The sequence below is a fragment of the Heteronotia binoei genome, chromosome 13 (assembly GCF_032191835.1).
Source record: "Heteronotia binoei isolate CCM8104 ecotype False Entrance Well chromosome 13, APGP_CSIRO_Hbin_v1, whole genome shotgun sequence".
NCBI classification, from domain to species: domain Eukaryota; kingdom Metazoa; phylum Chordata; class Lepidosauria; order Squamata; family Gekkonidae; genus Heteronotia; species Heteronotia binoei.
The window spans coordinates 73,888,167-73,902,465 of NC_083235.1; the positions used below are offsets into that span (position 1 = coordinate 73,888,167).

A 14,299-nucleotide genomic window follows, 5' to 3' on the forward strand; every position below is an offset into this window, starting at 1 on the left:
GGGGTTGGACTTGGCAACCCTACCAGGTAACCTTGGCTAGTCACTCTCTCTCAGTCTAGCCTACCTCACAAGGAAATCATGAAGCCAAAATAGGGAGAGACCAATGACTGCCACCTCACACTCCTTGGGAAAAGGGCAGGAATTTACAAGCGTACTAAATAGATAAATAGCACTTGCTTCAATATTCTAGCGCTGGGGTAGCAAGCCGTAATCAGTGTCGGGACCAAACAGGGACTCTGCCTTACTACTTGCCAGTCCCACACCGGAAAGGGCATCTGATGCCTCTTTTTTTGCTGCCCCTTGAGAAGGAGCATTTGGTAAGGGGGAAACTACTTGGAGTTCCTGCCATGTGTGCACTGGAAAAGAGAAAGGGAGGCCAAAGGGGAAGGCATGTCTGTCAAGCCAGCTGCAAGCACCCTGTCGTACTACTGAAATATCAAGAGTCAGCAGTGTAAATATTTGGAATGGTTCTGAGGCCCAAAGACTTCGTTATTGTCTTTAAATGCACAGCATGTTCCCATGCAGGCTCTGGCAGCCACTCTCCTGCCTCCTGTTCCCTGTTATTTACACTGTTTCCCCCCTTCCAGCCGAGAAAATGTAAATCTAAAACCTTGCTAGAGAGGTATGACTCTCCCTCACCACTGAGGTTTTCCTTCCTTTATAAGAAAAAAACCCCAAAAAACACCACTGCCTTTTGCTTGTGTTTTTCACAGCTAAAACTGGTCCCTTATCAGAAAATTCATCAAAGTCTATTTGTTCTCTGGCCCAGCCAGTCCACAGGAATTTCCTGCCCCAAACAGTCCTTTTCATTTGTTACATTTTACCACATGCATGAGGAGAGCACACTACATCTATGCCTCCTGATACACATGACTGCTATTTTGTCTTCAATGAGGAATGCACGTATTTTCAGCCTTAGTGCACACATCTCAAGGCTGAAAATGTCATCCCTTCTAGACAACATAGGAATCACACATATCTTGGAGGTTCACTTGTAAAGCAGCAGCAATGGATAATTCAGGCCTCTTGGGCTCTCCCACTCTTGCTGCTGCACCACTAACAAATCCAACAGCTTTGTGCATTCTTCCTCCTGAGCCAAAATCTTACGAATGCCTGCAAATGTAGTGAAATTGATAGAACTGGTTTTGATGTGGGTAAAACAGGTCCACAGTCCCACTCAACCGGGATGGACTGAGACAGATGGACTGAGGCAGAGATCTTCCCATCTTAATGTTCACATTATTGTTCCAATTGGGATCTTAAAACTGGCATAGTAAAGATACACTTAGGGCTTTTTTTGTAGAAAAAGCCCAGCATGAACTCATTTGCAAATCAGGCCACACACCCTGATGTTACTCTTTCAAGTAGGTTATTTTCCACATATTGACACAGGACAGTGCCATCAACTTCACGGATGTATGCTCTCACACAGCCCAATGAGAGACCTTGTTCCCCCCCCACACACACAAACACAGCCAAAGAGAGACCACATATGGTAGAGCGGGCAGCAGCAGGCCCAACTTCTCCCAGGGGGGCTCCACATCTTCACTCTCTTTGCGAGCCTGTTGTACTTCTTCACCCAAAGGGTGATTAACATGTGGAATTCACTGCCACAGGAGGTGGTGGCGGCTACAAGCATAGCCAGCTTCAAGAGGGGGTTAGATAAAAATATGGAGCAGAGGTCCATCAGTGGCTATTAGCCACAGTGTGTGTGTATATATATATATATTTGGCCACTGTGTGACACAGAGTGTTGGACTGGATGGGCCATTGGTCTGATCCAACATGGCTTCTCTTATGTTCTTATGTTGGAGGCTGGAGGCAGCAGAGAGGATGGAGCACACAATCTGGGAGTATGTGGCTGCCTAATGCCTTCCCTCTGCCGGAGATCTTTTTTGAGCCAGAGCTCTGGCCAAGCCAGCCAGAACTGTGTTCCTGTGAGTTCCTGCTCAAAAAAAGCCCTGCACTTGGAATCAAGACTGCCATGATCCTGGGCCTAGTGAGGCCTACAGGCTCCAGAGAAGCCTGCCTAGGAGTTACTAAAGAAAGCCTACATTTCCTAGGATCCCCTCTGTCCCTCTGATTGGGTGGCAAGGTTTTGGAAGGAAATTAGCCCAGAGAGGGGTGGGACCTGGGAGGAGAGCATAAAAAGAGCCAAGCGCAGACAGGGTGTGTTCTTTCCTGGAGAGGCTGCAAATAGAGGAATGCTCTTCTGGAACAGGCAGTAGGAAGATCCCTCACCCAATGGAGGTGGGTGAGTTTTGATATTAAAGTAGGGACTGTATAGCTAAACACGTCAGGGCTTTTGTTTATTTGCACCAACTTTTACTGTTTCATATTCACTATAGCACCGAATCTTTATCACCCACTTATTGTTTTATTAATAATAAACTTCTTTTGTTGTTTTACTGCCTGGGTTCTCACTTCTCCTTGGTCACGGCTAAGAGGATTTACTCATAAGGAAGGCAGGGGTGGTTGGATGCTCTGGGCCCTCTATACAGATCCTTACCAGAGGGGTGGCAGCCAGTAGAAGGCCCTTCTAGGTCCCTGCTGTGTGACAAAGACAAACAATCATTTGTCATTGAGTCAAATGCTTAGTCATTTAGTAGCCAACAAGGTTAACATGACAATTTTAAGTTTACTTAACTATACAATAGGTTGTATTACAAATTCCTGTTTTAACATTTTATTCACTTTTAGATTTGAATATTTTGACTGTAACATTTGAATTCTGTGAATACAGTTAGTTCTGTTGTATACCAATGCATGTTTCGACGACTGTTACATCCTTATTAAGCTTAAGACCTTTGGTCATAGATGCTAATAAATGAAACGAAATGAGTAGGCAACAAGCCCACTCTGGCTTTCCATTTTTTGACTGGCATCCCAGCTGTATCTCTTCCTGATACTTCCCTGCTGTTTTCTGAGGAATAAAGCATATGTAAACTGAGGCATAAGCAAAATGCTTAGGTTAAAAGATGGTTTCTCCCCAACAGTTTGTTGTAGTTGCCAAGAGGCAGCACAAAGCAACTGCTAAACAATGCTACAGGTTAAATAGTATTTAATTTGCCTAATAGACAATTTGAATATTAGGCAGAGGGGGAAGGCTGCCTGGATTTGGGGGACTGGCCTTTGGCAACCCTTCTGGGCCAGTCCCAGTGAAGAAAATGCACTCCATTTGCTTAGCAACACAGTCAGAATGTTCCTGCACTGAAGAAGGTTAAAGCGGCTGCCACACATGCATTTAGGTTATGTGATATTTCTCACAAACATCCCAGCAATCTGTTGCATTTACTTATCCTCCTCCTTCCCACTCAAAACTTTACAGGACAAAAATATACAGTAGCACTCCACAGACCCCTTGATTATTACTAGCTGTCTGTATCAATCCATCTGTTAAGATCCTGAGGGGGGCAAAAAAAATCTACAGCTTGCTGAAGTGCACATCTGCTTCTGCATCTGGTGATGAGCATGTGACTATCACTGGCAATAACTGAATGAGCATACGAAAACTGAAAGGGGATCAAACAGAAAAAATCCTCCCACTCAGCGAAAGAAAGAAAGAAAGAAAGAAAGAAAGAAAGAAAGAAAGAAAGAAAGAAAGAAAGAAAGAAAGAAAGAAAGAAAGAAAGAAAGAAAGAAAGAAAGAAAGAAAGAAGAAGAAAGAAAGAAAGAAAGAAAGAAAGAAAGAAAGAAAGAAAGAAAGAAAGAAAGAAAGAAAGAAAGAAAGAAAGAAAGAAAGAAAAGAAAAACAAAATGGAAGAAGGGCTGCAACTGCAATGGGGTTCAGTCTATAGCTCACTCTCCCTACTACCAAATGCCACTACACCCTCATCAAAACATGAGCTACATAACAAACAATAAAAAGGTAAAATAATAAATGGCATTCCAAGAAGAAAGTCACCTTCAGCTTCACCACAATCCGATTAAACATTTTGAAAATCTTTGGATCTGACATTTAAGCACTAGGTATTTCTATTAAAAAGAAAACAATATAAAAAAGTGTTCTGAGCTCGTTCCAGGAAATCAGAACCTTCTGTAATTGCAAACAACCGAAAGGCCGGGGGGGGGGGGGAACCCTACCCCAAGAATGATAGCCTAGGTCAGGGGTGGCCAACGGTAGCTCTCCAGATGTTTTTTGCCTACAACTCCCATCAGCCCCAGCCATTGGCCATGCTGGCAGGGGCTGATGGGAGTTGTAGGCAAAAAACTTCTGGAGAGCTACCATTGGCCACCCCTGGCCTAGCTGAAAACATCTGCTATCTATGTAAAAATACCAGCATGGACTAAGGAATGTTTATAAGCAATCCCAGCTTGCATAACAAAAGTCATTCATTCTGACATGGATGAAGTTACAGCAAATACACTGTGCTCTACAGCAGGGTTTCCCAAACTTTTTTTCCCCTGTGGCCCGGTTATTTTTACACTTCTCCAACATGGCCCACTAAAATTCGGGGTGGAGCAAGAAGACTTTGGGGGTGGAGCTAGGAGACAGGAATTATGGCATTTCCTGTGGTGTCACTTCCAGGTCAAGGGCCAAGTGATGTCACTTCTGGGGCACACTGAACCAAAACTCCACCTTTTTCTGTAATGTCTCTTCCAGGGCACTCTCCCAAACCTGCCTCTTCTTCTGAAGTAACTTCATTTTCAGAAAAATCTTTCTGAAACCCATGCTGAGCCAAAATGGGAGTGAAAAGTGGGCAGTCTGCAACTTTTTCATACATTCCCAGGATCCTCTCTTTCCACCCCCACACCTGTATGCACCTATCTGTTTGTGTGTTCTTTTCCAGCTTGCAAGCCCATGTTCACTTGCCTGCACCACCAACACACCCCTTCCTCAACAGCACTGGCCAGTGTATGCAGTTGGGAGTGCTGTTGCCATTGCCATCAGGAATGCCAGCACTGTGTATCACCCACACTGCGCCCTGGCAGCTGCTCTACCTCAAAATATGCTGACACATTTAGTAGATCCTTCCTTCAGCTGCTACTACTGGAACCCTGCCTCAAGCTACAATCAAGCTTGCTTGGTTTCAAGAAAATCTTTTGACAGCTATTTTTCATACTTTTCCTTCGCTGAAACACTGGAAAATTGCTGTGAATGGTAGTAGAGAATTGTACTGCAAATAATGAATTAATTTCATGAAGTCCATACAAGCTTTTCTGCAGTTATCCCAAAAAGGATATTTATGAGGGGATTGCAACTTTTCACTGGCTCTGTATCCCATGCCTTTAAAAGCAACCTGTTCTTCAGATGTTTAGCCAGTGAACTTATTTCATCCTTTTTAATATCTACAGAAGGAGTTTAATTTTGGTGTCAGACAGTTGTTAAAAGCAGGACCAGTAAAATGGTGCCAAGTTCATAGTACCATCACTTCCAGCAGTAATCTCAAATAATCTCTTTCTGCCCCACATCTCTCTCTCACACTCACTCACACAGAAATCTCATAGAAAGACCAGCTGGCTACAACTGGGGGTGCCAACTTTTCATTGGCAGAGCTCCTATGTCTGCAACAACAGTATGATGAACAGAAAAGTTTCATCCAGTAAAATGGAAGGAAGGAAAGAAAGAGAAAGGGAAAGAATGAAATGGAAGGAAAGGAAAGGAAAAGAAAGACATGGAAAGAAAGAACATAAGAGAAGCCATGTTGGATCAGGCCAGTGGGCCATCCAGTCCAAAATTCTCTCACACAGTGACCAAAAAGGACCGTAATGTCCACCAGTGGGGCCAGGGCACTAGAAGCCCTCCCACTGCTGCTTTCTCCACCTCCCACCCAGCACCAAGAATACACACAGAGCATCACTTGCAGGGAAAGAAAGAGAGAAGGGGGGACAAAGAAAAAAAGTCTTGCTCACCATCAGATGACCCCAGCCAGCAACAATTCTGCCCAGGGGTCGTTTGGTAAAAAAAAAAAAAAAAAAAAGCTACTAGAATGCCCACTCCCCACCCCTCCTGGCTAAAAAAAAATCCCCTTCTTTGCCACCCAGACCTCCTGGACAAATTTCACTAAAAGAACATATTGGAAGGCACATGAAAGCTCATACCTTGAAGAACACGTCATTGGTCTAAAGTGCCAGTGGACCCCAGCTTTTATCTCAAACACTGGGAGGGGGGGAGGAGGAAGGAGAGGGAGCCCAGCTCCTCTCTGCACAATAGAGAGACATTGGGGGATGGAAGAAAGCAAAACAGGGCTCAGGCTTTGCAGTCTGTGTCAGTCTTTAAGCCTAACTTTTCTCTGCACAGCACAGAGACATTGGGGGATGGAAGGAAGGAAAACAGAGCTCAGGCTTTGCAGCCAGTGTCAGTCTTCAAGCCTAGCTTTTCTCTGCACAACACAGAGATGTTGGGGGATGGAAGGAAGGAAAACGAAGCTCAGGCTTTGCAGCCTGTGTCAGTCTTCAAGCCTACCTTTTCTCTGCACAACAGAGAGACAGGAAAGGAAGGAAGAAGAGCTCATGGGGGCGGGAGCTAGCTTTAGCTTTTCTTGTTACCCGGTATTGAGGCTTCTGTGACCCAGTACTGGGTTGCGACCCTGCAAATGGGAAACACTGCTTTACAGCATAGGGAAGAAGAAGAAAGGATAATACATATCCAGCTCATGGTACGTTCTGTGAGTAACAGTACAGAAAGTCATGAGTTCAATCCCTATTACTGCTTCCTTTCTTCTTTTCATAATATCTCCTGTTCTCCGCCGTTAATAAGCAAGAATGTACAGTTGCCTCCTTTGCCTAATAGTCTAACAGAAAATATACCGAATCCTTGAAGATTAGCACTTATGTAACATGACACAGGTAGGGAAGTCATGGATGAACTGAGATACCAGGATTAGGGATGAGCACATGGTTCATGAGAAACCATGAACCACAGTTCGTGAACCTCCACAAATGTTTCAGTTTGCCAAACCAGCTAGTGGTTTCTTAGGTTTATAGCTGAGTATCTATAAGGTGCTCCTGAGTGCCCTTCTCCAATATCTAGAAATCTTCTTCCCAACCCCCCCTCACTGCCATCATGATCACACCTTTTCACCTTCTGCCCCCTAGATCAGAACCTTCTTGGTTCTTTCACTGCTCACTCCCTGGCCTTCCTCTACCACCTTCAAGGTTTGGCCTGCCAGCATGACCCCCACAACCACCATCAAACCCTTTCCCTTGTTGACAGCTTCCTTGCTGATATATACGCAAGGAGACATTCCCATCTTCCATGCCAGTCCATTTGAATTAATATGAACGAATCCTCTCCTACAGCAGCCCAAGCTTCCATATGACTACGACTCAATTTCTAACCATGACTGGTCTTCAGTATTATAACTGAAAAGCACCTCATCATTAAGAAATAACACAATGAAAGCACAATGAGTATGCCTAGCGACACTGTTTAGACATTTAAAGTTTACATTAGGCATGCGCAGGAGTGGGATCACACCCACCAGGCGCATTCTTAGAAATACAAGAGAACTGGAGACAGGAAACACAAGTCGAGCACCGGGAGAGTACTGTAAAGAAGGACTCGCCAAGGGTCAGAGCCAGGAAGAAATCCTTTCCAACACTCAATGACCTCATCTTGCCACTCTTCTGTGCTTCTCCATATGTGTGCGAAGAGAGGTAGGAGCATGCCCTGCCTCTTTGGACATGTACACTAGTAACGGCTTTGATAATCCATGCAGGGCGGGGGGGGGGGGGGTGAAAGGGTCAAGGCCAAAGAAGCAAGAAAGCTTTTTCAATACATTATGCCTTATTAAATGCTCCTGATTTGTTGTCTACTTATGTGAGCAGTATAACATGATAGACAAATACTCATGGAACATGCAGTGAAAACCGTTTTTGTGTCTGTGAAGCAGGGCATACAGCCGAAATTCCTCATTGTGGAAGTCTCCACTGTCATCTTCTATGAACGCACTCTTACATGCTACTGTGCTCACAAAGACAATCCTCATGAATGGTTATCTGGGCAGATCTGGATTGGTCCTATCATATAATCAATCTAAGATTTTTGGGGGAAATAAATAACTACTACATTTTATCTCATCCTTCCTCCAGAAAGCTTAGGGCGATTCAACTAAGAGAGAGTGATTGGCCTAAGGTCACCCAGTTAGCTTCATGGCTGAGAAGATCTGAACCCAGACCTCCTCAGTTCCACATTCACCCCACCATAGTAAGCTCAGATCTGCTTGTCCTCTTTCTAATGATGTGTCTACCACACATTGTATGATCTACTTCCACTTGTATGATCTACATGTCCACCACTTTTATGATGTACAAGTTTAATTAACCAAATTGTCAGGAGTCAATGCAGGATTCTGCTTCAGAATATGTCTGAAATGGATTCTCAGATTTTGAACTGAGTTGTGCACACCAGACTCAAGAAAATAAAAACATGGCACAGCTCTGGTCTTATCTGGTAAAGACTTCCTTCATGGAAAAACTGAAAACAGTATGCTGCCAAGGGGATGTGAGGTGACAGTCAGCCAGATGTATGCACTTCAGATTTTCTAGCTAATATTGCTCCTCTTTACCCAATTTGATAAACAATAGTTGAAGATCTCCTGAGCTCCCAAGACAAAGGCCAAATCCTACTCCTATGTGCCCTTTGAACCTATGAGTAAGAGCTACCACTTGTGGCCAGTAGCTGTGACTCAATGGAGATGCAGCTGTTTCCATGCTTCAGTCACCCCCTATATATATATATATATTAAAAATCACATTTTATTGAACATGTTTAAACATACAAACATCACAAATAGCAATCCCTTCATACTAAACAACTTGAACAAAATTACAAGCAAGAGTAAGGCATGCCATGTGGGAAATGAGTGCCCTTTTTTTGGCAGGGTTAGACAAGTATCCCAAGAAATTTGAACTGTCCAGCTCCTCCCCCTTCGCTGAATAAAGAAGTATCTTGCAATTCTAGGTTACCTTGATGGGTCTCGCCATTGCTTCACAAGGAAACAAGCCAGTTTTCATATAGGTTCATTGTAACCAAAACTGTGTAAACCCTCTGTTAAAACAGAAATCCTCAAATTGTTTTCCAAGAGGAGCAAAGTTCTGCAATTTGCATCGAGTATGCAGTTCTGGGTATCCAGGACCAACTGTGGGAGCCAGATGAAAACAACCAATCTGGCCAAAAGGGAAAGCTAGGATCTCGAGAACCCTGAGTCTGAGACAAGAGCCTATCCTGCAATACAAAACTCATCTGTAACACTGGGCATCGAAGAGGAGAGAGGGTTGCAGCAGGGTTCTACTTGAAAGCACGCGGCCTTCTTGCTGAAATCTCAGTTGCATTTGTACAGCAGGATGGACTCAGTAATGTTGATTTGCAAATCAGGCATATTTACGTATTTCTCATTTTTTGAGTATTGCTTTTGCTTCTTGTGGGTGTGGGCAGAGGTAAAAAAACACTCTGTGCCACGGAAGATCATCCCCCTCCTCCAGTGGAAATTGCACTCTGAATGCTTGCAGATTTCAGAGCTGGCAACTTAGAGGCTGGGGATTTCAGGATGCGAAATTCTGCTCTTAAAAAGAAGGTGCAAGGCCCTGGTGCAGGATGGCACATTCACATTTTAAAGCAGCATTTGTCCAAAGGTTTTTCAGCAAGTCCAAAATATACACCAAACACAAGGGCATGAAGGTATTTGTACAAATCTCGCTCTAGCAGTCTTTACCGCAGACAGGGATATGTCTGGTAGCAACAGAGATCATGCAATTTGGGCAGTTCATCTTGAAGTCTCTGATGGATGAGACTCCTCTTGTATGCTTCCTCTACTTCCAGGTTAATGCTGCAGCATTAAATAAGAAGCACAGAAGGCTGCTGAACAAGATGCAACACAGCTCCCATAGACGGTAAACTAAAGAGAAAGTTTCTGCAACAGAAAGCTCCTAGTATTTAAGACAGCTTTTAAAATTTCATTCCCCATTCTTCAGCACAGGAAAAGAGATTCTGTTATGCCTACGTCAGTCAAGCCCCACACAATCAAAGCAAAAGAAAACAGAACTGAAAACTGGAATTAACAATGGAGTAAAGCCAGCTTTCTGGGCTGACAACACAAACATCTCCAAAATCATTGATAGGCGCTCCCTCTTAATTTGCGGCCACGCTGATAATTCCTGTCTTGAAAAAATGAAAGACACCACACACAGCAGTCTGTGGAAAGAAACATACCCCCCTGAACCTTTTGCTGACTGCATGTAAATTCTCAGATTGGGTGGGCAAAAGAATATTATCCAAAAAAAGCAAACAAACAGGAGGAAGATAGGAGACCTTTCAGCCTTGTTTCAGCCACAACAAACTGCACAAGGCCGTGGCAGCTACTGCTTTCCTTCTCTCTCCAGTATACTGTGGAATAATCCAAGACTCTTCATTTCTCTCTCATAGACAGAAAAAATACAAGCAGAGAGGCATCACAACACACACAATGGAGATCAACCTCCTCTTACACACTAACGCCACTCTCTCAAACACACCTCCACTTGTCCAACAAAAGGTAAACACAACAGGTTTTAATAAACAGAGAGGCAGATTGTCACGGACTGCAGTTTTTAAAAACTTAGAAGTACTATACAAACAGCTGAAGGACTGTGAAGGGTTAGAAACAGAGAGCCTTGAGTGACAGGCTGCTCCAAGCAACCTGACTGGCTAGCATCAAATGAGCAGAGAAAGGTTTCAGAGTTGCACACTCAGATTTCTGTCTTGACTAAGTTGTACTGACAGTCTGATTTCAGCCTTTGTTGAGAACCATTTAATATAGACAGGAGAACTGGGAGAAAGTTAGCAAGGAAGTTTGGGAAGTAGACAAAGACTCCCATTTGGGCCAAGGAAACGGGGCAGATCTGCTGAGAGAAGAAAATTCCCTACCCAGTCTTTAGAGACTTTAACAGTCAGTTTCTAAAGTCTCTAAGGCAAATATGGTGTTTACAGAGAAGGGGTTTGGGTACTAGAAAGACTATACCAGCCTTCTGAAAACCAAAAGAGTTACAGAATACTCAAAGAAAGCGTACTGATGTGTTTGGGGGAAACACTTGAATAAAAAGCTTAAGCAACTCTCATTAGCTTGAAACATAAGAACTAAAGTCTGTGCATGCACTGGCTTTACCTCAGAAATTTCAACACTTTATTTCAACTGACCTTCCCCCTCTATGTTAAATAAAATATTTTGTTATTTTTTAATTTCAAAATGCCCTTGAGTTGCATTTTTGTTGAATTTAAAGCGGGCTCCTGATCCTTCCCTCAGATTCCTGGGCTGAGCCAACAGCCAAAATATCATACAGTGATAGGGTGGGACAGACAGAGTTCTTCAGCAAATAAGAAAACACATTATTAGGGCTGCTCAGTCAGTACAGGGGAAGGAAAGTCTTGCCTCTGGGGGAAGGAAGTGGATGGGGCCATCTTATAGATATACTTTCGAACAAACGTACATTTTGATAGGTATTCATGTACACATATATGAGTGAACACGGGAGGGATAAAAATCAGGTGGTGATGATGACCCAGAAAGAGAGATGGATAGGTCAGCAGACCTGTTCATACAATCTTCAGCTTCTCTGTAGAAAAAAAAAATCTGAGCAGTGACCTACTTTATAAGGATGTTATTCAGGTTTTTTTAAGACTAATATGCTTAACAGGCTATCTTATTGCAAATGCAGGCAGAAAATGGAAAGGCAACAAACAGCAGGCCTGCTCCCATGTGAACAGCATTCTCCTAGGCTCTCCTGATCAACCCAGCCAGGGCCTTAGCTAGAATTTGGAAGGTCAGGTGGCATTTACATTTTTTGGGGGGAAGAGGGCACTGATGCCCCGCTTAGTGCCCCAAACGACCTTCCCTCTAGTGGCTCCCTCCCTGACTGCCTCTCTCTCTTGCCACAACCCTCCCCTCCCCCTCAACCAACTTGCTTCCAGGCTGGGGGCAAAAGCAGCCCCCAGCCCCCGGGGCGAGTTAAAGGGCCTGTGGATCAGCTGTTGCACGGGCCCTTCAACTTGCGCAGGGGCTGGGGACTGCTTCTGCTGCCAGCCCACACGTTGCTTTAGTGGCAGGGAACAGAGGGCTGCAGCAAGCTTACCAGCTCCCTCTCTTCCCCACCAGTAAAATAATGTGCGGGCCGGCAGCAGAAGCAGGCCCCCATGCGAGTTAAGGGCCCGCGAAACAGCTGATCCATGGGTCCTTTAAGTAGAGAAGGGAGCTGGGGGCTGCTGCTGCCGGGAGTGGCTCTAGGGTGAATAGGCCCTAGGCAGGCGACCCCCCCCCCGGTGCCCCCCAGCTGCCACGCTCCACTTGCCCCCACCCACCGTGACACTCCACTCGCTTGTCCCCTGCCACCACTCCCGCCACTGCTCTGTTTGCCCGCTGCCACCATGGCACTCCCCCCGCTCACCACCCATCCTCCCCCCACTTGCCTTGACTACGGCCAGCCTGTGTGCTGTTTTAGTGGCGGGGAACTGAGAGCTATGGTGAGCTCACCGCCACCCTCTCTTCCCCATCCGTAAAATAACGTGGGGGCCATCAGCAGAAGTAGGCCCCCACGTGCGTTAAGGGCCCGTGAAACAGTTGATCCATGGGCCCTTTAAGTAGTGGGGGGCTGGGGGGCTGCTTCTTCTGCCAGGAGTGACACTAGGGCAAATAGTCCCTAGGCAGGCGAGCCTCCCGGTGCCCCCCAGCCGCCATGCTCTGCTCATCCCCACCCGCCACAGCGGTGCTCTGCTCACTCGCCCCCTGCCGCCACCCCCCACGGCCACGATCTGCTCATCCCCACCCGCCACGGCGGTGCTCCGCTTGCTCTCCCCCTGCTGCCGCCCCCCACCGCCGCACTCTGCTCACCTGCCACCACCGTGGTGCTCCCCCCCCCTCCACCTCCCACTCGCCGTGACTGCTGTTGGCCCATGTGCTGTTTTAGTGGCAGGGAAGGGAGGGCTGTCACCACCGCCCTCTCTTCCCCACCAGCAAAATAACACGTGGGCCGGCAGCAGCAGCAGCCCCCAGCCCCTGCGCCAGTTAAAGGCTCCGTGGATCAGCTGCTTTCATGGGTCCTGGGGGCTGCTTCTGCTGCGGGCCCACACGTTCTTTCGCTGGTGGGGAAGAGAGGGCGGCGGCGAGCTCGCCCCAGCTCTCTCTTCCCTGCCACTAAAGCAGCGAGCAGGGCCAGAGGCTGCCTGCGACTGCTGATGCCCCCTGCCCAGAAGCCACCTCTCCACTGCCCTGCAGCCACGGCTGGTTGGGGCCCCAGCGGCTGGTTGGCGCCCCAGAGCCAGGGGGCCTGCACACACACACACCCCAGGCCCCCTCGGAGGGGGCTCCGGGCCTCAATCCCAGCTGGAGCAAGAGGAAGTCAGGCCAAGCCCAACTCTGGGCTGAAAAACACCCCCCCCCCCCCCCCGAGCTGCCCCAAGAACCGCCGCCTCCAGAGCTCGCCGTGTGCAGAGGCCTCCCCAGGCCCCGGGCAGAAGCGCGCCGGTGCCCCCGGCAGGCCGGGCAGGGGAGGGGAGGGCAGCACGCGGGGCGAGTGCAGCGGGATCGGCCCCTCGCCTTCCTTACCCTCGAAGTCGGAGATGATCCCCTCCAGGTGCGCGTTGACCGCCGGGTCGGACATGGCCCCGCTCTGCGCTTGGAGCCGCCGCCGCCGCCAGTCCCCCGCGAGGCTGCTTGCCGTGCGCGCCTTGGGGCGGCCCCTAGCGGGGAGGGGCGGGGAGCTGGCTGGCAGCCCTTCCTCCAACAGGCGCGAATGAATGGAGCGAAGGCGGCGGCCGCGGCCCTCCCCGCCCCTCCCCGCCGGCGCCGGCCTGCCTTTTGCGCGCCGCCTGCGACGCGCGCCTGTCCGTCAAGGCAGAGGCGCAGCGGCGGCTCGAGGGTAGGGGCGGCCCGCCGGCTTCCCCTTCCTTGCGCCTTTGGCCCCGGGAGAGCCTCCGGTCGCCGATGCGGCAGCCCGGGAAAGCAGGCTCCGCGCTGGCCGAACTCGGGGGCGAGAGGGAGGCCGGCTGACTCGCTTCGGCTCCCCGGAGCCTCCTTCGCAGCGCCCGGGGGAAGAGCAGCGCGGAGAGTCCAGGGGCAGGACGGAGTGCTTTGGGACGCTTGCAGAGGTCCCGAACCAGCCGCTTCCTGCTCCGCCTTGGATTCGAGGCCACGGCGTCGGCAGAAAAAGGAGAAAAGCCGAGGCACGCGAGCTGCTTCTTAATCAGGAGCACACGGAATGCAGTGCGATATAAGGGCACTGAATAAGAATATAATAGGGTTGCCAAGTCCAATTCAAGAAATATCTGGGGACTTTGGGGGTGGAGCCAGGAGACTTTGGGGGTGGAGCCAGGAGGCATTAGGGGCGG

General features: G+C 47.8%; 1 protein-coding gene across 6 annotated transcripts in view; it reads right to left on the reverse strand.

Moving 5' to 3' along the window:
- The window catches only part of SEPTIN9 (septin 9), a 382,955-nt gene that overhangs the window by 189,110 nt on the left and 179,546 nt on the right, over positions 1-14,299 (reverse strand). For 2 of the 6 annotated variants that reach the window (XM_060253403.1, XM_060253402.1), the window contains exon 1: positions 13,518-13,617. The exons of the other annotated variants lie outside the window; for them this stretch is intronic. In XM_060253403.1, the coding sequence (XP_060109386.1) occupies positions 13,518-13,572 (55 nt within the window). In that variant the 5' untranslated portion in view covers positions 13,573-13,617. Of the gene's footprint in view, positions 1-13,517; positions 13,618-14,299 lie in introns of those variants that run through there. 6 annotated transcript variants of the gene reach the window in all.